Below are 24,680 nucleotides of genomic sequence, written 5' to 3' on the forward strand. Positions count from 1 at the left end.
GTTGTTTTAAGATGTGCTCACTTTAGGAGACAATTTAAATGTGCCTTCTGTCATTTGTTCTCGTGCCTGTAAAGATGACTAGGTTGATTTTTGTGTCATCAGTAAAATAGGAAAAGTCTGAATTATGTTCAGTCATGTACATTTAATTAGAAAAGGAAGGGGGTGTTTGTGCGCTCTGATATGTAGACAGTATGTGTCAGGTGAAGCTGTGACCTTATTTTAGCACCATTTGAGGTGTTGACATAAGAATAAATGTGACAGGATGTGGAGGCTGACATGCTGCAAGTAAGATGTAAACCAGGGTTATTACAGTTTAGTACAACTAATCTAAAAACTAAACAAGATGTGATGAAGCATTTTAGCTAACTGAAACAAAAACTAGACTTGAATGTAAACTAACTGAAACAATATTGTTTACTTGCAAAACTAACTAAAAGAAAATAATATATACACTTTAGTCAATTTGGTCAAATGTATCAACACAACAAGCATGAGGAGGCATTGGTGTTAGCTGAGACTGGGATGTCCACATGACTGTGGGTTTGTATGGTAATACCTCTTTTGAACATCTTAAATCATTCCCCTGACGAAACCTCCCCATTCATAATGGCTGCAGCTATTTTCTATATCAATTAACCTGACAATTATTATCACCATTAATCATAAATCGTTTAGTCTATAAAATGTCAAAGGATTGTCAAAAGCTCATAGTGTTTTCCCAGAGCTTTCCCAGTGATTGCTTCTTTTTCCAACCAACCTTCCAAAACCCCCCAAACTCCTATTTACTGTCAAATCAATAGGACTTACTGCACTTTGTCAACTTACTATCATGAATGACTGAGAAAAGCAACAAATACTAAAATTTAAGAACCTGCAACAAGCAAATTTTTGACATTTTTACTTAAAAAGTAACTGAAACAATGAATCGATTATCAAAATAGTTGACTTACCAAATAATCTGCTTATTATATAACATAACATATTATGGTGAAAATGGAAATGGTACTAATAATAAAAAGGACTCTATGATAACTCTGAAATAAAATATGTCTCCAAGTCCCCAGTCATCTAATGATCAAATGTATCAAGTATCTTAATCTATCAGTGTGTTTTATTTATTTCAAGTATATAGAGTAATACATTTAAGTCATACAGGCATGGACTAAATGGTACTTTATATAGATACTTGGTGGCCGTCGGAGCTAAAGGATGGACATGTCCAGTCTGAGCTGTGAGCCAGTGGGATCAGGTTACCAATACCTGCTCCCTAAATGTCTTTGACCCATTAAGGCCTGCCATTGACTTGGGTAACTTAAGCAGGGCTGCAGAGCATTAGCCATCACCAGAGCTTCATCCTGCTAATGCTTCGTGAAGTATCTGACAGAGACGAGTGTTGATGCATGTTTGCGGTGGACAGAGAAGGCCGTTACCTCATTTAGAACGACAGAGTGAGACCATTTAAACCTGCATTTATTGTTGACCTGAATGGGTCAGAAGAACCTAACCTGGGTCTGTGTCCCAGCTCCTGACCTGGGTTGAATGTGGGTAAGGGATGGAAACTTAATTTATTGATATTGACATCTGAAGGTCATTTATCTTTCCCTTCAAAGAGGGAGAGAAAGATGAGAGGGAGCACAGGATTATATGATACCCCTTATACACTGGACAAAAATCCCACTAACACGCACTCACATCTGGCTATTGTCTTCGATGGGAAAAGATACAATCTGCCATCATTCAAGGATGGTGGCGTGTTAATAGTTTTTAATTCTTATGCGTTCAAGCAGCACTCGAACATTATTCAGTCAGCATTAAGTTTGAAAGCCAGACTGAAGTAAAAGATATGAAAATTAACAACTATAACATTTTCATTGGCCTCCATGCTGCTTTTTACTTTCCCATGTTTTCCAGCACATATGTGATTTCAAACTTGACACACCAGAAATAAAACAAAAAATGACAGGCAACCCTGTCTACTGATGATGGGAAAGGCATGAATAACCTTTTTATCAGTGGGTTTAAACCCGGTTAAAAAAAACAGCATATTCATGCTTATTTTGGTTTGAGCAGGAAGAAATGAAATGAAACTTTATGTGGTGCTTTTGTAATGCGATTCTGTGGTTTATCAGTGAAGTGTGACTACAAGTACAGACATAAGTGCCTGAATGCTGGCAAACAGCAGAGATTAGTTTTTTACAGCAGTCTCATATGAATGCGTCAAATGAAATTCGAGTCAGACAGAGCTTTATTACACTAATAGACATTGAAAGAGAAGGTGTTGTCAGGATATCCTCCTTCATCTTGCTTCATTCTTGCCTCAGATCAGACTATTTTTTTTTCTTCAGTGGGTTGTAAACCAGGAAAACTGTTTTCTACAACAATCTTATATAAAAACGTAGCATTCAGACTGCTCTAAGAAACAATACCTGTTAGCCAAAGCAAAATGTAACAGGTTATGCCCACTAGTTTAATTAACTCTAGCCTTGGAAACTGTTTCAGGGTCATTTTAGACTTAATCTGTGTCGCAGATGAGAGGATCACAGCTCTTCACTGTGAATACAGAACATGTTCCCAAAAGTAAACTTTAATTAGACTCATCTGTGATTAGCGTGCCCCTTTCAGTATTCAGCATTACTTCTACTTCTATTTTACTACTGGATACTTTTCTCTAGTGCATATAAGAGGTTAGGTTTAACTTGAATTAAAATGCATGTGTAAAAATCAGGCTTTAGCTCCTATTTGTAAGTTTGACAAAGATGCTCAGATATATTTTTGTCAAATTTCTGAGAACAGGACTATACTGCAGATTGGTCTGCAGACAGGATGAATGTGGGTCATCTGTTGTGCAGGGAGTTGAAGGGTAACCAGAACAGCCACAATGATGTGGTGCTGCTTTGTAGTTTCCTCTATTCTCTGTCTGGTTTCCTTTTTGCGTGTCTAAAACAAGTGTTTCAGAGTGTTTCAGATTACATTGTGACATAATCAAATTTTCTAAAAGTCATTGCCTGTCTGAAAGACTAAAATCACAGCAAACCTAAACTTTTATAGGGTTGCTGTAGTGTTACAACTGAGGTTTTCTCCTCTCCCTGTCCTCATGATCATGTTTAATTCAAGTCTTGTGACTCTTACTTTATTAGATTAGTCTCTATGTGGTCCTAATGAAGGACATTTGCATGATTTTTGACTGGGATGGATTCTTTCAGAGCTTTCTGTGTCATTTAAGGGGTCAAACACAGAGCGTCTGGACATTTTTAGAGCATGAAGATGCAAATCACATTCCTCTTTGAATCTCCTTTGAATACCTTCATTAGTCTCTGTGTTGTTCCTCCAACATAAGCAAGCCTAGCTGCTACAGATGCTCAGGCTTTATGTCTAACTGGCAGTTTTACCTTGCAATACACGTGATGTGCTTTAACTGTCTACTAACAAAGTTTTCAGTCAGTTGTTCCCATCGTTGTGGGTTTGTTGCTCACATTATTCCACCACACCACAGCTCTAAAATCCAGTGTTTGTTTTGGGGATGAGGTAGTGTTGTCCTAGCTTTTTATGTTGTTGGACAAATCTTCCGTTCAGCTTTCTTTGTGAGGAATTGGTTTTAAAGAGTAGAGGCAGTTATGAGGAGGGTTAAGTCAGATACAGGAAGTTGCTTAATGCGATTTATTATGAAACTCTGGAAGTGGAAGGAAAAGCTGTGAAGACATGTCATATAGTAGGACTGAAGGAAGAGTAACCTCTGATTTATCACAAGTTACATCTGTGGTGTTAACTGTACCTGTAATGTTTGTTTATAGTGTGCTCTTTTGTTTTCGTACATTTTCTTTTATGGATGAATTAAAGGACCACACCTCTGTTTCTGCACATAGTCATTACATTACTACCATCCAACAAGACACAATGTACCAGAATAATTTCGATTTTTTGTAAATGTTTTTCTGCCATCGTGATAGTTATGTTTCTGTTAAGACCTGTCCTGTACAAAAAACAATATGAACATCACGTCTGCTCTTGGTTTATGTAAAAATATTATAAGCAGAGATACTGTGCCACCACAAAGTAGTTTCAAGTCTCTGCATGCTTGATTTTCATATCTTTGTATGAATGGAAATGTGAACCACAGCAGCATGATTGTAAAATGGTCATCAGTGACATCCAGGGATTTGTTGCAGATACGTCAAAACATGCAAAACACCTATAATTAACTAATATAACTAATTTACTCTCCTGGAGCACTGTAATCTCAGCTTCTTAGCAGTTAACCTTGGCTTCACTGTCTGGACACGAACTCCAGCTCTTCCTCTGTACTTCAATCTGCATCACTTGGTTATAAAGTTTGCTAGAGAGGCTTTGATGCTTTGATTAGAATGCTTCAAATCGGCATGTTTTAGCTGTCTCTCATTTTATCTTCAAGGTCATCTTTAGGCTCTTATGCCTGATTTCTTCATTTATCTTTACAGTTAGATTATTCAATATAGTATGAATGGGAAAGCGAGTAATTGGTTGTTAGCTGCTCGTTCTAAACAGAAAGTGACTGTGAGTACTTAACATACAACACAAACTCACAAAATGATGACACGCATGTAAAATTTCCTCAAAATCTTATCGTGACTGGCATTGTTATCGAGCATTTTGTGTTTACAGACGTACAGTAAAAATGTGATTCATCGTTCGCCTTACTCACACACCCTGGCCAGGCAGGGTTGGATAGTGCCTGCTGTGCATCAAGATAGAATTATGAGAAAAGAAGAAGTCAGCCCACAGAGAGTGAATAATTAACTACATTTGTGCTGACACCCAGTCAAGCCAGCCTCTTAACATCAAGGTCAAAATGTGTGGACAGACAGCACCCTGAGAATCAGGACAGAGTAGTGGTCTCAGACTTTGTTGCCCAAGATGATGAAATAAAGAAAAGTGTGAAAGAGAACCTCAGTGTGAGGAGAGAGAGATGGAAAGTACACATAAAGGGCAGAACATTTGTTTAATTGTTGAGAGGAAAGGATACGGACTGTGGGATGTGCTTTGACCTAATATCTTACTTTGGCCTTGCCTCAGGCTGCTGCCACGTCCTGTCTGTTTGTGTTCGTCATTTACTCTGTATACAAGTACAAATGCGTTATGTGGAAGTAACCTCTCAATTTGACTTCCTTTTACTCCGCTTTTTTAGATAGAAGTAGCCACTCACTTGAACTCTTGTTGGTATACAGACCTAATGAGGATGTGCAAGAAAGAAAAGAGCCAAGTCAGCATGTTCAGTGCTATTGAGGTGCCAAAGGAACATGTTGTACATGGTTAAACTCATGTATACCAGATACAAATAAACCCTCACATTTAACACTTTAACATACCCCCTGCTTAAACCTAAATCTCACCGAAAAAAACCTTAAATTTTCAAATCAAGCACCAACTAAAGACTGCTGGCAAATCACTCACTGATCAAGCGGACGTGCTTGCCTGCTCGCACACTCACACATTCACTCAGCGTAACATGCAGAAAGATTGGCAAAATAGGATTTCACACTTCCTTCCTATGATGTGAGGAAGGCCCACACTAACATCAGTTCCGATGAATTGGTGTTAGTTGTTTCAGAGACGAAGAGTGACTCAGAACTACTAACATACAAGAAATCACTGAGAGATCTTATGCAATAATTTATATTGAAAGAACTGCAAATTTCCTGATAGTTAAAGTTGCGTCTAATAGGTTGATATAAAGAAATCACTGCTGCAGTTAAGGCTGCATAATTATCACTTTCAGCCCGGTTAACAGTCTCGAAATGCTGCTTTGAAAGTGAAAGACTGATCTTTTCGAATCATTTTTCCCTCAATTTGTGCTTCATCTCAGCCATCGCCTCATAAAAATGTCTGGAAAGTGATGTTACGAACCTGTACACGATGATATCATCAGTTAATTGAGCCCCAGTGAATGTCCCCTGTTGTTGACTCATCATCATTAGCTTTCAGAGGGCGGCAATGGGCGTGCAAATGGACCTTTCCCTCTCACACCACCCTGCCATCTAGCTGATGTAATGGAGCTTTACGTGATGAGATTCTGCAAATTTGAAATCTAATGATCACAAGTTCGTAGAGTTTTCAGAGTTAGAAAGATGAACAGGATCTGGTGGCTTCGCTTCAGCTATCCCCCACGTTAGGAAAGCCACCGCACATTCCGCCTCTTTATTCACTGATGAATTTATGTGACTGTCCGTGCTGTTGTAGGTGTTGCTGATGCCTTTCTGACTCATCTCTGTGTTCCAGGTACAAGCGAGTCTTCTCAGTGGGGACGCATGGCATCACCACATACAACCCTACCACGCTAGAAGTAACAAATCAGGTCAGTGTGTGTGCAGCCTGTTATAGAGGAACTCCAATATCATTCAGGAAGCTCCTCTTCGCTGTAGCTATCAGTGCCTCGCAGGTGCTTGTGGGATGTGAGCCATGTGACTATTCAAAATACATTTGAAGCACATTGATCCTTCGCTTAAAACTGAAACACCGTATTTTTACCACTTTGTGCTCAGCTTTTAGATATGCTAAGCTTTCAGCTGTGCAGTCGACATGCAACAGCGTGTCTTTGCACAGATAAGAACATGAAACAAATGGAATCAAGATGCATTAGACATGTGCCTCTCCGTCAAGGAAACAGTCATGGTCAGCAACTAGAAGTAGAATGAAGATATTTTTATTATATTACGGCTTTTATTAAAAGTACTGCTACATATTATTTTATTAGAAGCTAGGGATAAACTGATTATCATTCTGGCACACTATTGGATATAATATTTAGCATTTTTTCTGTAATCCAAATCTTTTCACAAATGTCCATTTTTTTGTTATTGACATTTATTTAGAGGATTGGCCAAAGGAAACCAGTTACTGTCTTTACTGTACTAAGATATGAGCTGAAATAATTACTTTGGTCAATGAATTGACTAGTTTATCAACAAAATAAGTTGACCTCATTAAGGTAAATGAATCAACCTATTTCTAAGTCAAAAATTACCTGGCATGAATTTGAGATTTTCCATTTTCCCATTTATTAGATGTCCAAAAATTGCTCAAACACTTAATAAAGGGGATTCAAAGAAAAGTGTTTTTTAATGTTTGAATTTTTGAAAAAGTGTGTGACTCTAACAATGTGTTTGCTTCTGTGTTGTTGCTGTCCGTGGTACCAGTGGCCTTATGGAGATATCTGTGGTATCGGTCCAGTAGGAAAAGGTCAGGGAACGGAGTTCAACCTTACATTCCGCAAAGGCAGTGGCAAGAAGTCTGAAACGCTCAAGTTCTCGACAGAGCACCGGACAGAGCTGCTCACAGAAGCACTGGTGAGAAGCAGCTGCATTACTTCACGATGACTAAACTATTTATTAGAAGGAACTCAGAAGTGGTCTTTTTCCATGTTTTCTCAGTTGTGTCATAGCTGCACATTTTGATGTGTTATCTACAAAGAAATAAAGAAAAAAAAGCCACAGGAAAGTCATGTAATGTACGATGCACTGTTTGGAATGCAGCGCTTGCAAATCTCCAGTCCTTTGACTCACTGTAGCTGTTCATCAGAAATGTGTATCAGCAGTGAGTATGTTGCTGTGATGCAATAAAGTGTGCTGAAGTGTTTAGATACAGCAATAAGGATAGGAATTTCCCCACAGAGCTAATTAAATGTATTCCTAATTTTGCAGTGAAGACAATACTTCATATAAGTAACTCAGGGATCATTTACAGCCAGCTGTGTACGATTATTTCTTTGTTTTTCCTCCTTTTACAGAGATTCAGAACAGAGTTTTCGGAGGGAAAGATAACAGGCAGGGTAAGTACTAAAATCTGACAATAAAAGTGATCTATTTAGTTATGTTTACCGCTTTGGTGAGACAAAAATGTTTTTAACATGTGTGCTGAACAGCGTTACAACTGCTACAAGCACCACTGGAGTGACACCAGAAAGGCTGTGAGTTTAGAGGTGACACCTGGCGGCATCGATCAGATCGACCCGCAAACCAACCGGGTGGTGTGTTCCTACGACTACCGTAATGTAGAAGGCTTCGTGGAGGTCTCTGATTACCAGGGAGGATTCTGCATCCTTTATGGTGGCTTCAGCAGGCTGGTATGCATTCATAGAGAGTTTGTGTGAGTGTCCTACAAGTTGTTGTGTGTTGAAACCAAATTAGGACGTTCTTTCCCCTCTATCTTCCCATCGCCTCTTTCCCTCAGCATCTGTTTGCCTCGGAGCATCGAGATGATATAATCCGCTGCGCCATAGAGCACGCGGGGAACTTCATTGGCATCACACTACGACTGAGAAAGGACGCCCTGACCTTTGAGGATTTCGTGACAGACAGGTTGGGGAAGTACAGCTCAGACGAGAGCATCACTTCACTGGCTGAGTTTGTGGTGCAGAAGATCACCCCTCGACACCCGGTGAGAACACTCTGCTTCTCCTTCTTCCTCTCAGAACTGTTTGGTTCTCAAAGTGAGTTCCAGGGATTCACCAGGACGCCCTTAACAGATTGCTAAGGGGGTGTCTACTTGAAAACATATGCAGCAGTTTAATTGGCTTGTTTGATATGTTTCTAACACTTACCTAACATTCTACTGCTGTAGATCCTTTAAAAGCCCTTCATACTGTGAAATTATCCAAATGTAAGTATTATGGAGAGGTCCACTGGTCAACGTTGAGATTTTGGGCTATTTCACTTCTATGACATATCTTCTTTCAGACAAGTGGAAAGAAAACTTCCAAAATACACATTTAGGTGTTTATTTTCATTCTGGTTTTTTGGTTGGTTTCTGATGGCCTATTAAAACATACAATATCAAAAAATCCTGATTTAAATAATCAACTGGGGAAGTGTCATTTTGGCATCTATTAATTCATTAGTGTACACAATTCACTTTTTTGTCTTGTCTTAAAGGCCTTTTTTAAAATCACTAATCTAAAATATCACCATGACACTGAACATCATCAAATTGTCAAACAAGATCTGGTGTTCCCATGGAACAGATGCATGTATGTTATGGTGATAAACTGAATGGTAATCATCTATAAGTATCCATAGCTTTAGTGCCTACTTGTGCTGCCAAGTTGTATTAATCAGTTTTGTAAGTCTTATGACTGTGACTAATAACTGACTGGTTTTTGCATTCTTTCCTTAGGAGCCTGTTAAACGTATACTGGCCCTGACAGAGACATGTCTAGTGGAGAGAGACCCGGCTTCATACAACATAGTTACCATCAAACCCTTCGGAGAGGTGAGTGCTAAGGCAGTAAAGTGAGATCAAGTCATCAAAATTTCAGGCTGACATGTTAACGCTGAAAACCATTTTGTTCTCCCTGTGTTTCACTCCTTTGGAAGATACATTTTAATTTAACTGTCTGATATTGTTTCATTATGTATGAACTGCATCACTGCGAGTTAACAGCTAGGATTAAAGCACTCGTGATGTGAGTAAACTCTCCCCTCCCTCTTTTTTTCTCACTCTTGTCCTCTATCTCATCACCCTTCAGGTATTTGCCCTCATCTGTGATATCGACAACCCTCAGGTGTTTACAGTTGAATTCATCAGAGGTCAGATCAGGAAGTTCTCCTCCACAGAAAGGTACACTGATGTAATGCATACACTTGTCTTTATGGCTCTGTGGGTTGTAAAGTGTTCGTATTTTTTTTTTGCCTCTTGCTTTTTCAGCACTGTTTACTGTAATTACAAGATGAGTAATTTGTCTGTGTGCATGTGGTCTCCTGCGTAACTCTTTCCTGTAACTTTGTGCACGTTGTTCACTCTCTAAACATAAATAGTTTGTAATGCATTTAGTTAAGTCTGTATGTATGTATGTGTGTGTGTGTGTGTGTGTGTGTGTGTGTGTGTGTGTGTGTGCGCGCGTGTGCGTGTTTGCGTGTGTGTGTCTCTGCAGGGACTCCCTGTTAGCCAGCCTCCTTGATGGAGTCCGTGCATCGGGCAACAGGGACGTGTGTGTCAAGATGGCCCCCACGCAGCGAGGGCAAAGATGGGGCCTGCTGAGCATGCCCGTGGACGAGGAGGTGGAGAGCTTGCATCTCAAATTCCTTGCGGCACCTCCGAGTGAGTTCAAGCCCATTTTCATTTTCATTTTATATGATACGGTCAGGCTGGTTTAGATTTAGATTTTTATTTTGATGGTTTTGATAATAGACTTGATAATCAGATGGACTGATAAACAATTTTGCACAGACAGTCATGGTTACTAGAAGATAAACCCTACTGACTTTAGTGATTCCATAATATTTGATCCAGCATCAACTTTAGGTCAATTTTCAGTTTGGTATTGGTTTATGACCAGATACTAATCAGCCTCAGCTGTACTTCTGTAGTTCTAATTAACAATTCTTAGCATGCTAATATGCTAAACTAAGATGAGCTTGTTAGCATGGTAATTGTGAGAATGTTAGCATGCTAACAATAGCATTTCAGTTGAAGCAACAGTGTGCCCCAGTTTGTGCCTCTCATGTGTTACCAATACATTCCAGTCCCAGCTAAAATGAGATTTGTTGAAAAATATGTGGATGAAAATCTGGTGGTTTTTTTTCGATCATGATGAATCTTAAAGGCGTCCACAATCTACTTTTCATATTTCGATCGATTACCATATTTAGGGTTCGCTCACTTCTGTTTCAACTTCACATAATGAAATGATAACAAAAAAAGATGACAAAAACGACATGCACAACCTTATGAACCTGGCAAAGTTAAGTACTGCACATGGAATGGTTACAATAAATGGTACATGAGGTATAAACTGGGGCTATGTTGTGCCTAAAGACAGAGTTTCAGACCCACTAGCATGGCTACAGACTCTTGATCTCACTTAGAGGTGATATGTATGCTTTGGTTTAATTGTTCCACCCCTCCTTCCTTTGTCAGATGGCAACTTTGCAGATGCAGTGTTCAGATTCAACGCCAACATATCCTACAGTGGAGTGCTGCATGCAGTAACCCAAGATGTGAGTGTGCTCAAGTCCTGCGTGATTAATGTCCATCCATCTGCCCGAGCACGATTCACACTCGTTTCGCTGTCTTTTCTCTCTCTGTTTTCTCTTCAGGGTCTTTTCTCTGAGAACAAAGAGAAGCTCATCAACAATGCCATCCTGGCACTTTTATCCCAGGAGGCAGAGCTGCCAGCTCTTAACGCTGAGCTGGAGAGCCATTTCCAGGCCATCCGCCGCCTGGTGGCCTCCAAGGCTGGCTTCCAGGCTTTCACACAGCTGCCTAAGTAAGAATGAAGCAGTTATCTCACTTTACCTTCCTGATTTTATTTCTTTAAAGTATATTTTTTTGTTGAGCTGCTGGTAACAGGCATGCTCTGTCATTCCAAGGTCTGGTCAAGGGTCTGGAGTCACAGATGCAACGTAAATATGAATCCATACATCTCAGTCCGCCCTTTTGCCTGCTTCTTTCCCTCTTGTTCTTCTCCAGAGTCTCTCTCAGCTGTCTGTTGATCAGCCTTCTCCTCTTTTATCTCTGTTCTGCTTTCATATCTGGCTTTTAGACAGCACTTCAGACAGGAGGTTATGTCGCTCAGTCGAGCTGTCTGCCTCGATTTGTCTTGACCTTCCACTCTAGCCATCTCATCTTCTCATCCTTTATTTTTGTGCTGCTAGCTCTCTCCTACTATCCTCTTTGCCCATCTTATCCTTTACATTTCTGTACATCACAGTATCAAAGAACCTAGTGATCTCTCTGGGTCACTGAGATGTATGAGAGGAACTGTATTTACTGTTTATTATTTGTTCCTGTGAAGCAAATGAGCCATGATTGGTTTTCCTGAAAGATTCATCGCTAGAGTGGCTTGGTGTTTCCCCTCACACAACTACAAAAGACGGATCACTGTAAATTCATGAATGGCTTAGTAAGGAAAACATCTTTTATGTTGTTACACTTAGTAGTCCAGTGGAAGACCTGACAGTTTGTAAGGAAAAGAATCAACAAGCCACTTTCGAAGCAATGAATTCTTTGTGTATCCAACCCCAGACCTCTTTTGAATAATACAGTTTTTGTTTGGTTTATAATCTCTTGTTTTTGTGTCTCAACTTTTTCAAGTCATGTTTGTTTTATTGGTGTTGGTAAGTCTGGGAATGTGTGTTTGTGTGTCACAGATTCAGGGAAAAGTTGGGAGTAAAGACGGTTAAAGCTTTAAAACGGAACAACAACGGTGTGACACATGCTGCTGTAGACATGCTTTGTGCCCTTATGTGTGTAAGTATTATCTTTAATATCTGGAAATCAATCAGATGCATGCATAACTATGCAACATGCATTTTTCTTTTTTTATGCATCCAAGTTAGGATTTGAGGTAAAAACTCCACTCACTGGAATCTTGCTATTGAGCTTTTCTCTCATGTTTCTTTGCAGCCAATGCACGATGACTACGACCTGAGGCAGGAACAGCTGAACAAGGCCTCTCTGCTGTCCTCCAAGAAGTTCCTTGAAAACCTCCTTGAAAAATTCATCACTAACGTGGTACATTTCCTCATATTGTCAGCAATCTTAAATGCAGCCAGAGCTGAGAAGAATTGGGAGATTTGAAAGTTGTATATCATTATATACATTTTTCTATTTCCAAAATCTGAGCTGTCATTCTCTTTGTTTTTCAGGACCATGGAACAGGAGCTTTGGTCATCAGCTCCTTACTGGATTTCTTAACGTTTGCCCTCTGCGCGCCCTACAGTGAAACCACAGAGGGGCAGCAGTTTGATATGCTGCTTGAGATGGTTGCTGCCAATGGTCGCACGCTGTTCAAACTCTTCCAGGTATATGCAGTGCCCTGTCAGTAATATGAGTGGTTTCAATTCAGTAGATGTTTGTGCATTGAATCAACTTGTCTTTATCTCCAGCATCCCTCCATGGCAATAGTAAAGGGAGCAGGTCTGGTGATGAAGGCCATCATTGAGGTAAGCCTTTTCTGTGCGTTTAGTGGGTCACTGTGTATATAATATCATGATGTTGTCTTGAGTGTCCATCAGAGTGTGGACTTACAACTTGACTTGCACTTGATAAATCACCTCAAAAATTTGAGACTTTACTTAAGCCTCTTGACTTGAAAATACTTGTTACCTCTCCCCAAGCCAAATCAAATCAGCTTACACTAACGCTTCCCATTTCTAGCAAGTCAACACCAGATCCACTTTGTTTAAACCAGTCCCAGATCATCCAGTCAAGTTGGAGGAGAAAAACTTGAAGAAATTACATCAAATTACATCAGTCTCTAGTTGGAATAGAATGTTGTATGAAAACAAAATGCATGCAAATGGAGACAAGGCATTGGGCAATATGAAAATTTAATGGCGAGATTACCCTGGCCAAGATAATTGCACTTCCCGATATCCACATAGTCAACAAAATATGCGTGAAATTCTTAAAATGACACAAAACATACTGGAATCCCTTTTGCGTAAGTTGTGTTCATATTTTTATTGCATGAATAAAGGATAAGTAACTGGTCAGCACCACCTCTCCCTGACGTACCTTATTTTGAAAATGTATTGTATCTACACACATGCCATTTACCTAGATTTGTGCGGAATATATAGGGAAAGCCGAACCAGCAACAAAAATGTGTTAATGATGGAGATGCAGGCTCCTCCTTGTGGAAATCCAAAATAAATTTGCAATACGATATAGGACTGCACATATAGACAGCTTTTTCAAGTCATGCAGGTGAGGGTATTCATGGTTTTCCAATATTGGAAACGCACTCTGATGAACTCACCCTAAGTGTTTAAAATATTATATCCTCCATCCTCAAATGGAGAGCCACAACTTCATATTTTGACATATTGACAATTAAACTGGTACATAGTCTTGAGTCGAAGCCTTTTTATTAAAGCATTATTCCCTGTGGGAAAGAAGAGTACATAATGACTCGGTTAGGATTAAAAACTCACAGTTTAGGACTTTGGACTTGCCTCCTAAAACAATGACGAGGTCCCACCTCATGGTCATGCAATATGATGATAACCAACCACTATTTGTTTACATTTAGGAGGGAGACAAGGAAATAGCCACTAAGATGCAGGAGCTGGCCTTGAGTGAAGGGGCTCTTCCAAGGCACCTGCACACTTCTTTGTTCACCATCAGCAGTGACCAGCGGATGCTTACCAACAGGTCCAACCTCAATAAATACACACTCTCACACAGTCATTTTTTAGTAATTTGGGTTTGTTGGTTCCAGCTGCAGCTTCCTTTATTCACAGTTCAATACTTCACTCATACTCTTACCCAGAGAATGAGCCGCTTATCTCTATTTTTCTATATCAGGCAGCTGAGTCGTCACCTTGTTGGCCTGTGGACGGCAGAGAACCCTGTTGCCATGAACCTCCTCAAGAGGATACTGGTAAGGCTACAGAGTCCAACCGTTACACAAAGATTTGATACCTGTCCAATGTGTATGGCAAAAACTATTAGTGTAATGATGGCAATACAAGAGAAGTACTCCAGGATGTAAGCCAAAGCTTTTCTCTGGCAAGCGACGCACCCTGTTTAAGTCTTTACTCATCTCACTTTGTCTTGTGTGCTCTCAGCCAACAGGCCTGCTGGCGTACCTGGACAGTGCTGATGCAGTCCCGGAGAAAGACGTGGACAGAATGCACATCCGTGACAACTTGAAAATCGCCACGGTATCTGGACAAATATATCACATCTGCAGATGAAACAAAAAGCTCAATAAGAATAACTTTTTTGACATCTGTAACATTTTTGTTATATTTATATTCCCACAGGACCAGCTAAACCGAAACAAAGTCCCAGAGTGGCAGCGGATGGCAGGCAAAGCAGCCAAAGAGGTGGAAAAGTTTGCCAAGGAGAAGGCCGATATAGTGTTGATGCACTGGAGAGATAAAATGGGAATAGCCCAGAAGGAGGTGAGGATTATCTTCCTTTACTAAAAGGGCTTAGGTGCTGATCTCCCTGTTATCTATCAGACAAGCTGCTGCTGCTGTTGACAGTGAGCTCAGGTGTCTCCATGTGCTCCTCCTGCTGCTGCTGCTGCTGCTGACCAGTGCTGCAGTATCCAGAGGCAAACTCACTCTCTTTTCAGCTGCTGCTGTTATTTTGCATGAAGAGTAGTGACGGCTGTGATGCTGCCTGACCTTGGGGAAACAGCACATGTCAAGATGCAATCACATTTGATTTTTCTGTGCTTTGCTTATTTGCTATTCAGACTGCTTGTCTGCATTTTCAAAAATGTTTAACGTGCATTTTTCTTTCTTCAGAAATGACAAAAGTTTTTCATTCCAGGTGTGTCTAAGTGCAACCAAGGGTTATTTATATTCAAAGGTCACCTTTGTTTTAAAAAAGATCTCTGTTATGGTAAGGGTTGGGTAGGTTTCCGGTTTTGCTGGTTAGGTCTGGTTTATGAGCTTAAACCTCAGAGTGATTTTTGTAAGCAGGAGCCTCGGGATGGGCAATAATTCTGCTATACTCCCATCAGTAACAAGTTATATGTGTGTGTGTGTGTGTGTGTGTATGTGTATATATATATATATATATATATATATATATATATATATATATATATATATATATATATATATAATATCCGCTTGTCAACGTCAGTCCGGGGGGGGGGGGGGGGGGGGGGGGCGAGCGGACAGCCGGTCATCAACTCCGTCAGCCGGGGGAGGGACGGACGCTCATCGCCGTCAGCCGGGAGCTCCTAGCCGTCAACCGGGGCACGGCGGACGGACGGACGCTCGACACTGTCACGCGCGGAGTATAGCGGCGCTGACCGAGCGGTAGAGCGGCGCAGCGCCGCTGTTCCACCGTCTGGGGAGAACCCTGTATATAGATATATAGATAGATATATAGATATATATATATATAGATATATATATATATATATATATATATATATATATATATATATATATATATATATATATATATATGAGCCACAATATTTGAGTCCCATTTGAGCCGCCCCTGTTTGCACTATAAGAGTTGCTTCATTACACTGTTAATACAAACTCAACACTCCCTATCTGTATCTGTTTCAAATTAGAAGCCTTCTTGCAGTTCAGAGGACAGAAACCTTTCATTTCTTAACAGGGATTTTATTATGAAACTTTTCAGGAACTTGTTGAGCTCATTAGGGGTTTTAACATCGCTGATTTGTAGCCCAGAGCTATGAATATGCAGGCTAAGAGATGGGATAACTTAGCCCCTTTTGACACACAAACTATGAACATAGGGTTTACCTAAGCTCAGGGGGAATATGTTTCATTCTGTGTTTTGAGTTGCCCTGGGTTTAATGTTCACTGAAATGTAGCCAAAAAATCTTTGACTGCTTTACTTTCAGTCCAGATTGGCACTTCCACACTTAGCTCTGTGTTTGGTTGGTTTTATGGTGTCCAGTCTGGTATCTGGAACTTGGCTTAATATCAAGCCGGTTTGAAAATATTTACACAGGCCCAACCCTAGTTAGAATGTAAATGAAATGACAGGTTTGAACTACGCGTCATAATTGCAGGCAGCCGATCTAAGGTGTTTTTTGTCCGAACCTGTGTCGGAGGGTCGAGTTTGGTGTTGTCATCTAGACTCTTAATAAAACTGCTGCATTTGACGTTTCCAACTAAGTGAAACCAAATCTACTTTCAAATAACCTTAAAACTGACTTCACATTAATGTCACCTTCTCCTTCTCTCCGCTCTCTCTCATCATTTTGCCTGGAAATGGCTGATAAGCTACATGTTTTGATTGGCTTGCTTTCACAGAATTTTCCCTAATCACATTCATCCTTTCCAATTTGCACCACATGCTCCAAGTATATTTGTTGTTAGCATGGTAGCTGCTAATAAATCTGAACAATTTAGTGACAAATAATTTAGTATGATCTCACTCTAGTGACCCTTTTTGTTTCGATTCACCTCTGTTTGATCTGAGGGAACAATAACCTTTCTGTGTTGTCTCTGCCCCACCCTCCCCTTGTCTTGTGTGGTTTCTCTGCTGTCAAACAATGCAGCAGGACAGAAATAACCTGGTAAGTAGGACTCACCAATGGGATCCATTCTGGTTTTCTTTCCATCCTCCTTCTCTTTACCAAACCATGTTTCCAACTTCATGTTACACATTGAGTTTGTTTTTTACATTCAGCCAGGCAAAGACCGGTCTACAAGGGATTTCCACATTCAAATGGAAATAACACAATCGAAGCATAGATTTGAACAAGTCTGACCATGTCCTGCTGTCAATAGAGGATATGTTCAGAGTTTTTTCATAAATAAATAATGGCCACATTCAAGAGTTTAATTACCATAAACAGAAGGACCTGTGCCAAGTAGCCTGAAACAGTATTTTGTGTTGCTCACCCCAGTTTTGTTTATGCAGGAAATTTGCCATAATGCACAAAAAAAAGTTAACCTTGCAAGTAAAAAGTAAAAAGCTTACTTACTTGAGTAGCAACGTCACCTTTTGCAGCATGACACAACAGATTTATGATAGTTGTGAATCTAATTATGCGAAGCGCGTAAAGCTTCACATAGCGTATAAAGTGATCTCTCTGTAAAGATATGTCTCGCCTTGCTAGAATTAAAAGGACACACTCAATGTTGGGATCCCATCTTGGTTTTTGTGTGTCATAACTTTATTTTCTATGTTGTTGCGATGGCGACATGTGTTTGTTTTTGGTCTTGTTTCTAAAAAACAACTTTCTCCCTTCTGAAAAACATTTTATGTTGCATTGTCATACACACTGGTTCCTTCATTTCATTTCTGTTGTTCTTGTTTGTGTGAAACCTTGCTCATGTTGTCACCATTTTAACCTCCAAACTCTTCTTTTATGCCATAAGCTGAAAAAGGACAAATGTTAAATGATGTGGTTGATGATACACTCATTTGAATTATTACGTCTTTTGTTCGCTTTCAGAACCCAAACCAAAAGCCTGTTATCCTAAGGAAGAGGCGACAGAGGATAAAGATTGAAGTCAACTGGGAGCTTTTCTACTACAGGTTGCTTTTTCTGACATTCTACTCATATAACGGGAAGCTATTTCTTCAGCCCGCCGTCCTGACTTGCTCCTTTGTCTTCTCAAGATTCCAGCTTGACCATGCTCGGTCCAACCTCATCTGGAACCTGAAGACGAGGGAGGAGCTGCGGGATGCTCTGGAGGGGGAGATGCGGGCCTTCAGCGTGGACCGTGAGCTCGGCAGTGCCACCGTCATCTCCTGGAATCACCAGGAGTTTGAGGTTTGTGTTCACTGCTATCTGGATCTTATTGCTCTCATTATATTAGAACCATAAATATCTGTGTTTGTAAGTTTTAAGCCAGTCGGTGATACCTCAGTAAATTCCACAGATAAGTACAGGGTTATCTCTGTGCTCTTTTGTTTGCAGGTGAAATACGAGTGCCTTTCAGATGAGATAAAGATCGGGGATTACTACCTGCGTCTGCTGCTTGAGGAGGATGAAAACGAAGAATCAAATGCCATCAAGAGATCGTAAGACCAATACAACAGCCCAACAGACTGCACTGATGGTATCACTCTGCACTGAGTCCAAAGTGAATGCTTTTCCCTCTCTTTCTTCTCAGGTACGAGTTCTTCAACGAACTCTACCATCGCTTTCTGCTTACACCCAAAGTTACGATGAAGTGCCTGTGCCTGCAGGCGCTTGCTATAGTCTATGGGAAGTGCTACGAGGAGATTGGCCCCTTCACAGACACAAAATATATTGTGGGCATGCTGGACAGAGTGAGTACACTGTCACTGCGAAAGCTGATATATATATCTACATCAATAGAAGTGTTTTCATGTTTTATCATTTATTCTGAAATCCAAAATGCTGTTTTGCGTTTACAGTGCACAGACAAACTTGAAAGAGACAGACTCATCCTCTTCCTCAACAAACTCATTCTCAACAGGGTAAGTTGTAAAATCTACAGAATTGCCTGTTCATTTAACTTCCATCTCTAACCCGCTGTCTTGATTACATTTTTTGTTCTGCAGAAAAATGTGAAGGAGGTAATGGACTCAAATGGAGTGCGTATTTTGGTGGATCTGCTCACCTTGGCCCATCTGCACACCAGTAGAGCTACAGTGCCCCTGCAGGTGAGTCATTTTGCTTGAAAAGAAGAGCTCTATATATATATATACTGATTTTCTAATTCTCTATGAGCCACCACTGAGGTTAAATTCAACCTTGACCCTCGTTTGAAGCTTTAATTAATCTCTCTAGAGTGTCAAACAGAGGTCTTGTTATTTTCCACAGAGCAACGTGTTGGAGGCATCGCCAGACATGAAGAGGGAGAGTGAGAAAGAGTGGTACTTTGGAAACGCAGACAAGGAGAGAAGAGGACCTTTCAGTTTTGAGGAGGTATGTTATCATTTTAAAATGTCCAATTTAACAAGTTGGGTTAAATGTAATAATTTTACCAACAACATAACATAATTTATTACTGATAAATCTAATAACATCTTTGTTGTTCAGGTCGTGATTGTTTTTTTTTACCTATGTGAAGCGGAACAAATGGTCAGATAATGTAATAATTTGCCCGTATTTGGAAAAAGACAATGTTCATATCCTGAAATCTGTTAACATGGCCAAAGAAATTAAATATATCTCTAATATTTCTTTTTACATGTAGCTGTAAAACCTCCGAATAACCTCCCTTTTTCATTCATTCAACCCCCCTCTGGAAAAGGTCGATGTTGCAGTATTTGTGCATACCCAAAAACCTGCATAATGTTAAAAACTAGGGAATTGCTAAGAAATATGGTTTATTTTGTTTTTTTTTCAGAGCAAGTACAAAATATTGGTAATCAAGGGGACCACTAATAGCAACCACCCCTTTTCACCACTTGCGTTTTTACATTTCTTTCTCCAGATGCAGGAATTTTGGAGCACAGGCGTCCTGACAGCGAAGACGCGCTGCTGGGCTCAAGGAATGGACGGCTGGCGTCCCCTGCAGGCCATCCCCCAGCTAAAATGGTGCCTCCTGGCCACGGGGCAAGCAGTGATGAATGAGTCTGACCTGGCTACACTAATCCTTAACATGCTTATCACCATGTGCTCCTACTACCCCAGCAGGTGAGTGATGCAGAAAATACCTCTGTGGTTGTACATCTGGAAAATACCCCCATTTATAACGTGTTTATTTACTTTTCACTCAGGGACCAAGATAATGCCATTATCCGTCCTTTACCCAAGATCAAGAGGATGATCAGTGACAATGCTTGTCTCCCTCACATTGTTCAGGTATTTGCACATCTAAATCTGTATTTTTTTGCCTATATTTTCATGTCATATCCAGTTTGCTGATATGCTGATATAAGTAAATTGACCCATTTTTTTCCTTGTCAACTCCAGCTGTTGTTGACCTTTGACCCCATCCTGGTGGAAAAGGTAGCTAACATGCTGTACCTGGTGATGCAGGACAACCCTAATCTGCAGCGCCTCTATTTAACCGGGGTGTTCTTCTTCATCATGATGTACACTGGCTCCAACGTGCTTCCTGTGGCAAGGTGAAAATACGCAACAAATATCATATCAATATCCAAACAAATTTGGATTGTCTTGATGACTGACAACAGACAAACAACAGACTGACTAGAAACTGACTGATTACTTATGGTAACTTGATTAGCTCTGAGAAAAGGGCTTTAGAACAGTATAATTAATAATAACCTCTGAGACTCTTGTGTTTTCTTTAGGTTCCTGAAGTACACACATCTGAAACAAGCCTTCAAATCAGAGGAGGTAAAGTGGATTTTTTTTCCCCCTTACAACAATTTTTGTCTTATCAAAATATCTTCTTAAAAAATGAATCTGTTGTGCCTTGTCCCCAGTCTAAGGGTCAGGATATAGTGCAGCGCAGCGTTCTGGGTCCGGTGCTGCCTGAGGCCATGGTGTGTTACCTGGAGAACTACGAGGCTGAGCGCATCTCGGAGATATTCCTTGGAGAATTTGATACGCCTGAGGCCATTTGGAGCAGCGAGATGAGGTAGATATTAGCATGTCTAATTGTTGTGAAAGCCATTTGGTTTATAGAAATGTCAATAAACTGTGTTTAAACTTCCACTTTCAGGCGGATGATGATTGAGAAGATAGCTGCTCACGTAGCTGACTTCAGCCCCAGACTGCAGAGCAACACGCGGGCCCTCTACCAGTACTGCCCCATCCCCGTGATCAGCTTCCCTCAGCTGGACAACGAGCTCTTCTGCAACATCTACTACCTCAGACATCTGTGCGACACCATCCGCTTCCCCAACTGGCCCATTCGAGAACCTGTATGTTTCTAGTTTTTTTCCTTGTAGCTCCTTATTAGTATGGTATTTTCTAGATGAAGCTTAATTAGTTTTTCAAGAAACCTAGCTAACAATATAACTGTATCTTCTTTTAACATTTACCCACCATTATCCCTGCAGGTGAAGCTGCTAAAAGATACTCTTGAAGCCTGGAAGAGAGAGGTGGAGAAAAAGCCTCCTTCCATGTCTGTAGATGACGCCTATGAAGTCCTCAACCTCCCACAAGGACAGGGACAGTGAGTGGCTTTTGAGTTGTTATTTGTCTGAGTGGTAGCAATCAACTCGAAGTATGTGTAAGTGGGTCGGATTAAATGTTAGGTAATGTGGAATTGGACAGTAGGACTCAAATCTTGGCACATCTCGCTTCAGGCACGAGGAAAGTAAAATCAGGAAGGCTTACTTCAGACTGGCACAGAAGTACCATCCTGACAAGAACCCTGAGGGCAGGGTACGTATTACGATCATCAGTGTTATGATATGTGTGTAAGAGCTTTAAACATAATTTAATCCACGGATTTAATTTTCAACTTTTCTATCCATCTTTCAGGACATGTTCGAGAAAGTCAACAAAGCCTACGAGTTCCTTTGTACAAAGTCTGCACGATTCCTGGACGGCCCCGATCCAGAAAACATCATCCTCATCCTCAAAACTCAGAGCATCCTCTTCAACCGACACAAACAAGGTACATAGATAGAACCCATTTCTGCTACTCTTCTTCCCTCCTTTTGTTTTTCATCCAGTTAGTAAGAAACCAGTTGAGGCTCATAGTGCTTAATGAAATGAAATCAAATGAACTAACTCTCCTTTTCTACAAACAGAACTGGAACCATACAAATACGCTGGTTACCCAATGCTCATCAAAACGATCACAATGGAAACGGAGGACGATCAGCTCTTCTCCAAGACCTCTCCTCTCCTTCCGGCTGCCGTTGAACTTGCCTTCCACACTGTCAACTGCTCCGCTCTGAATGCAGAGGAGCTGCGCCGCGACAACGGCATTGAGGTACAAACACCCCATCACTAAACCTTAAATCTCAACCCGTCTGAGTGAAAGATTACAGCCATCCGTCTACATGTAGGTGTGGAGAACTGTGATTGAATAAATTAATTGTTGTGTTTCGATCAGGTGTTGCTGGAGGCTCTTTCTCGGTGTGTGGCTGTGTTAACTGCGTCCAGCAAGCCTGATGACATGGCTGTACAGGTAAGAATCTTACCCTTAGTCAACTTTCTCCCCAGAAATGAGTACTTTAATGCTTGTAGTGATTTCTTAAACACTTTTTCAACACTTTAATGTGCTACAGGTGTGCGGGCACATCTGTAAGTGCTACAGTGTCGCAGCCCAGTTTGAGGAATGCAGAGAAAAGATAATTGAACTGCCAAACATCATCAGGGACCTCTGTCACATCTTGTTCTATGGAAAGGTAAGAAACTGCACCTGCTATTTTTTTATCTTATTCTTCTGAGTCTGTCTGTTATCACAAAGAAAAAAGTCGTAAATCTTAAATTTTTTTCAGCATTTTAGAGTCTGAAGAACATTTCCTCTTATGGAGGATTTGGACAAAATGTTAATTTTAAATGTTAATTCTCAATCCTCATCCTCACAACTCTCAGGGTCTCCCAAAAACGGCCGCCCTGGCAGTCCAGTGCGTGAGCTCCTTCGCAGTGGATTTCTTCCTACAGACCCATCTATACCATGCTGGTGTGCTCTGGCACCTGCTGGTCCACCTCTTCAACTACGACTACACCCTGGAGGAGAGTGGCGTTCAGGCCAACCAGGAAACAAACCAACAGGAGGTGGCCAACAACCTGGCCAAGCTCAGTCTGGTAGCTCTCAGCCGTCTGGGAGGCTACGCCCAGACACCACCCACACCGGACGGGAACAATCCCGTTTCAGAGACAAACGGCATCGACGGAACACCTCCTGAGAACCCCACCATCCGCAAGAGCTTAGCAGCCATGCTGACACCATACATCTCAAGGAAGCTGGGAACAGGAACTCCTGCTGAGGTATGTTTTAGAAATGGATACAAAGCATATACATCCATTAATCCCAACAGCAAGCTGAGCTCTACATGTCCTGCTGTTCTTTCAGGTCCTGAAGCTCCTGAATAGTAACTCAGAGAACCCATACTTGATCTGGAACAATGGAACAAGAGCCGAGCTGCTGGAATTCCTGGAGTGTCAGCAGGAGGGAAACATAAAGAGGGTAGGATTATTACGTCTATATTTGTTTCTCTTACAAACTTTTTTTTTACATTTTTCTGATCTAAGTCGCTATTGATGTTTATATCATAGAAATGGTTGTCTATGCAATTGTTTATATAGGAAAATGCTATATATTGATATTGGTATATATGCTATTGATAAACTATCAAGTATTCATGCATCTTGTCTGTGGTCTCTTTTCAGGGAGAAAATGATAAAAGCTTTGGTGCAGAGTTTGTGTTCAATGATCACAGCAAAGAGCTGATAGTTGGAGAGATCTTTGTGCGGGTCTACAACGAGCAACCAACTTTTCCTCTTGAGGTGAGTACAGGAATTAGATTACATCAAATATACAGCAAGCTTTTTCATCGTTTGCCCTTTGGCATCAGTCATCTGTCTGCCAAAAGGTTTTTATATGGAATAAAGCACTCAAGCATAAATTAGGTCCGAACCCCGATCTCAAACAGCCATATTTATTATAGCTGTGATTATTGGCGGCAGCATTGACACACATTTTCCTTGTAGTAAGCAGTTGATTAATCAATAAGTATTCTGATTTATAAAAATGTCCAGTGATCAGTGTTTCTCAAAGCCATAGATGACATCCTCAAATCCTCAAATTTCCACAATCTGAAGATAATCAGTTTACAGTCAGAGAAGAGAAAAGAAACCAGGAAATATTTTTAATTAATTATTGTAATAATCTGCTATTAATGTGTTTACAACTAACTGATTATTCACTGTTGGGCTATTATCGGTGTAAAAAACACTTAAAACCCTTGGTAATACTATAATGTGTTTTACTGTCTGTGTTTTAGTACCCCAAAGCATTTGCAGCCAGTCTGCTAGACTACGTGGGCTCACAGGCCCAGTACCTCCACACTCTGCTGGCCATGAGTCAGAGCAACAAGGTGGAGTCCCAGCAGCATGCTGAGAGGCTCCGCTTCGCTGAGATGGCTTTAGAGGCTCTACGTAACGTCATCAAGAACAACCCTGGTGAGACATGAGACCCCAAGCTTTTTATTGAAACGTCTACATTTCTGAGCTTCTTTTCAAAGCACCTCTCTTTGCATTATTTCAGGTTCGGAGACAGAGTGCATCGGACATTTCAAACTGCTCTTCTCTTTGTTGAGGGTTCATGGAGCTGGCAGAGTACAGCAGCTGGTGTTGGAGGTAGAGCGTCTTGGTCTTAATATCTAATTGTTGTTGTTTC

At 40.7% G+C, this 24,680-nt stretch overlaps 1 protein-coding gene across 4 annotated transcripts in view; it reads left to right on the top strand.

Annotated features, from left to right (window-relative positions):
• Nucleotides 1–24,680, top strand: part of dnajc13 (DnaJ heat shock protein family (Hsp40) member C13) — a 33,061-nt gene that overhangs the window by 3,607 nt on the left and 4,774 nt on the right. For 3 of the 4 annotated variants that reach the window (XM_030398257.1, XM_030398256.1, XM_030398254.1), the window contains exons 3-46: nucleotides 6,253–6,328; nucleotides 7,170–7,319; nucleotides 7,760–7,801; nucleotides 7,895–8,095; nucleotides 8,203–8,409; nucleotides 9,145–9,240; nucleotides 9,497–9,588; nucleotides 9,902–10,068; nucleotides 10,888–10,967; nucleotides 11,067–11,236; nucleotides 11,340–11,372; nucleotides 12,120–12,219; nucleotides 12,376–12,483; nucleotides 12,618–12,773; nucleotides 12,858–12,914; nucleotides 14,006–14,127; nucleotides 14,281–14,356; nucleotides 14,544–14,639; nucleotides 14,742–14,882; nucleotides 16,982–16,999; nucleotides 17,885–17,967; nucleotides 18,052–18,205; nucleotides 18,353–18,456; nucleotides 18,549–18,708; nucleotides 18,817–18,879; nucleotides 18,964–19,065; nucleotides 19,226–19,330; nucleotides 19,842–20,044; nucleotides 20,128–20,212; nucleotides 20,324–20,478; nucleotides 20,668–20,713; nucleotides 20,803–20,957; nucleotides 21,042–21,243; nucleotides 21,382–21,497; nucleotides 21,631–21,709; nucleotides 21,809–21,944; nucleotides 22,081–22,265; nucleotides 22,389–22,463; nucleotides 22,564–22,683; nucleotides 22,874–23,269; nucleotides 23,355–23,468; nucleotides 23,672–23,788; nucleotides 24,286–24,463; nucleotides 24,549–24,640. In XM_030398257.1, the coding sequence (XP_030254117.1) occupies nucleotides 6,253–6,328; nucleotides 7,170–7,319; nucleotides 7,760–7,801; nucleotides 7,895–8,095; nucleotides 8,203–8,409; nucleotides 9,145–9,240; nucleotides 9,497–9,588; nucleotides 9,902–10,068; nucleotides 10,888–10,967; nucleotides 11,067–11,236; nucleotides 11,340–11,372; nucleotides 12,120–12,219; nucleotides 12,376–12,483; nucleotides 12,618–12,773; nucleotides 12,858–12,914; nucleotides 14,006–14,127; nucleotides 14,281–14,356; nucleotides 14,544–14,639; nucleotides 14,742–14,882; nucleotides 16,982–16,999; nucleotides 17,885–17,967; nucleotides 18,052–18,205; nucleotides 18,353–18,456; nucleotides 18,549–18,708; nucleotides 18,817–18,879; nucleotides 18,964–19,065; nucleotides 19,226–19,330; nucleotides 19,842–20,044; nucleotides 20,128–20,212; nucleotides 20,324–20,478; nucleotides 20,668–20,713; nucleotides 20,803–20,957; nucleotides 21,042–21,243; nucleotides 21,382–21,497; nucleotides 21,631–21,709; nucleotides 21,809–21,944; nucleotides 22,081–22,265; nucleotides 22,389–22,463; nucleotides 22,564–22,683; nucleotides 22,874–23,269; nucleotides 23,355–23,468; nucleotides 23,672–23,788; nucleotides 24,286–24,463; nucleotides 24,549–24,640 (5,413 nt within the window). The remainder of the gene's footprint in view (nucleotides 1–6,252; nucleotides 6,329–7,169; nucleotides 7,320–7,759; nucleotides 7,802–7,894; nucleotides 8,096–8,202; nucleotides 8,410–9,144; nucleotides 9,241–9,496; nucleotides 9,589–9,901; nucleotides 10,069–10,887; nucleotides 10,968–11,066; nucleotides 11,237–11,339; nucleotides 11,373–12,119; nucleotides 12,220–12,375; nucleotides 12,484–12,617; nucleotides 12,774–12,857; nucleotides 12,915–14,005; nucleotides 14,128–14,280; nucleotides 14,357–14,543; nucleotides 14,640–14,741; nucleotides 14,883–16,981; nucleotides 17,000–17,884; nucleotides 17,968–18,051; nucleotides 18,206–18,352; nucleotides 18,457–18,548; nucleotides 18,709–18,816; nucleotides 18,880–18,963; nucleotides 19,066–19,225; nucleotides 19,331–19,841; nucleotides 20,045–20,127; nucleotides 20,213–20,323; nucleotides 20,479–20,667; nucleotides 20,714–20,802; nucleotides 20,958–21,041; nucleotides 21,244–21,381; nucleotides 21,498–21,630; nucleotides 21,710–21,808; nucleotides 21,945–22,080; nucleotides 22,266–22,388; nucleotides 22,464–22,563; nucleotides 22,684–22,873; nucleotides 23,270–23,354; nucleotides 23,469–23,671; nucleotides 23,789–24,285; nucleotides 24,464–24,548; nucleotides 24,641–24,680) is intronic. The other variant, XM_030398255.1, reaches the window with a different exon arrangement.

This window comes from Sparus aurata, chromosome 19, assembly GCF_900880675.1.
Source record: "Sparus aurata chromosome 19, fSpaAur1.1, whole genome shotgun sequence".
NCBI classification, from domain to species: Eukaryota; Metazoa; Chordata; class Actinopteri; order Spariformes; family Sparidae; genus Sparus; species Sparus aurata.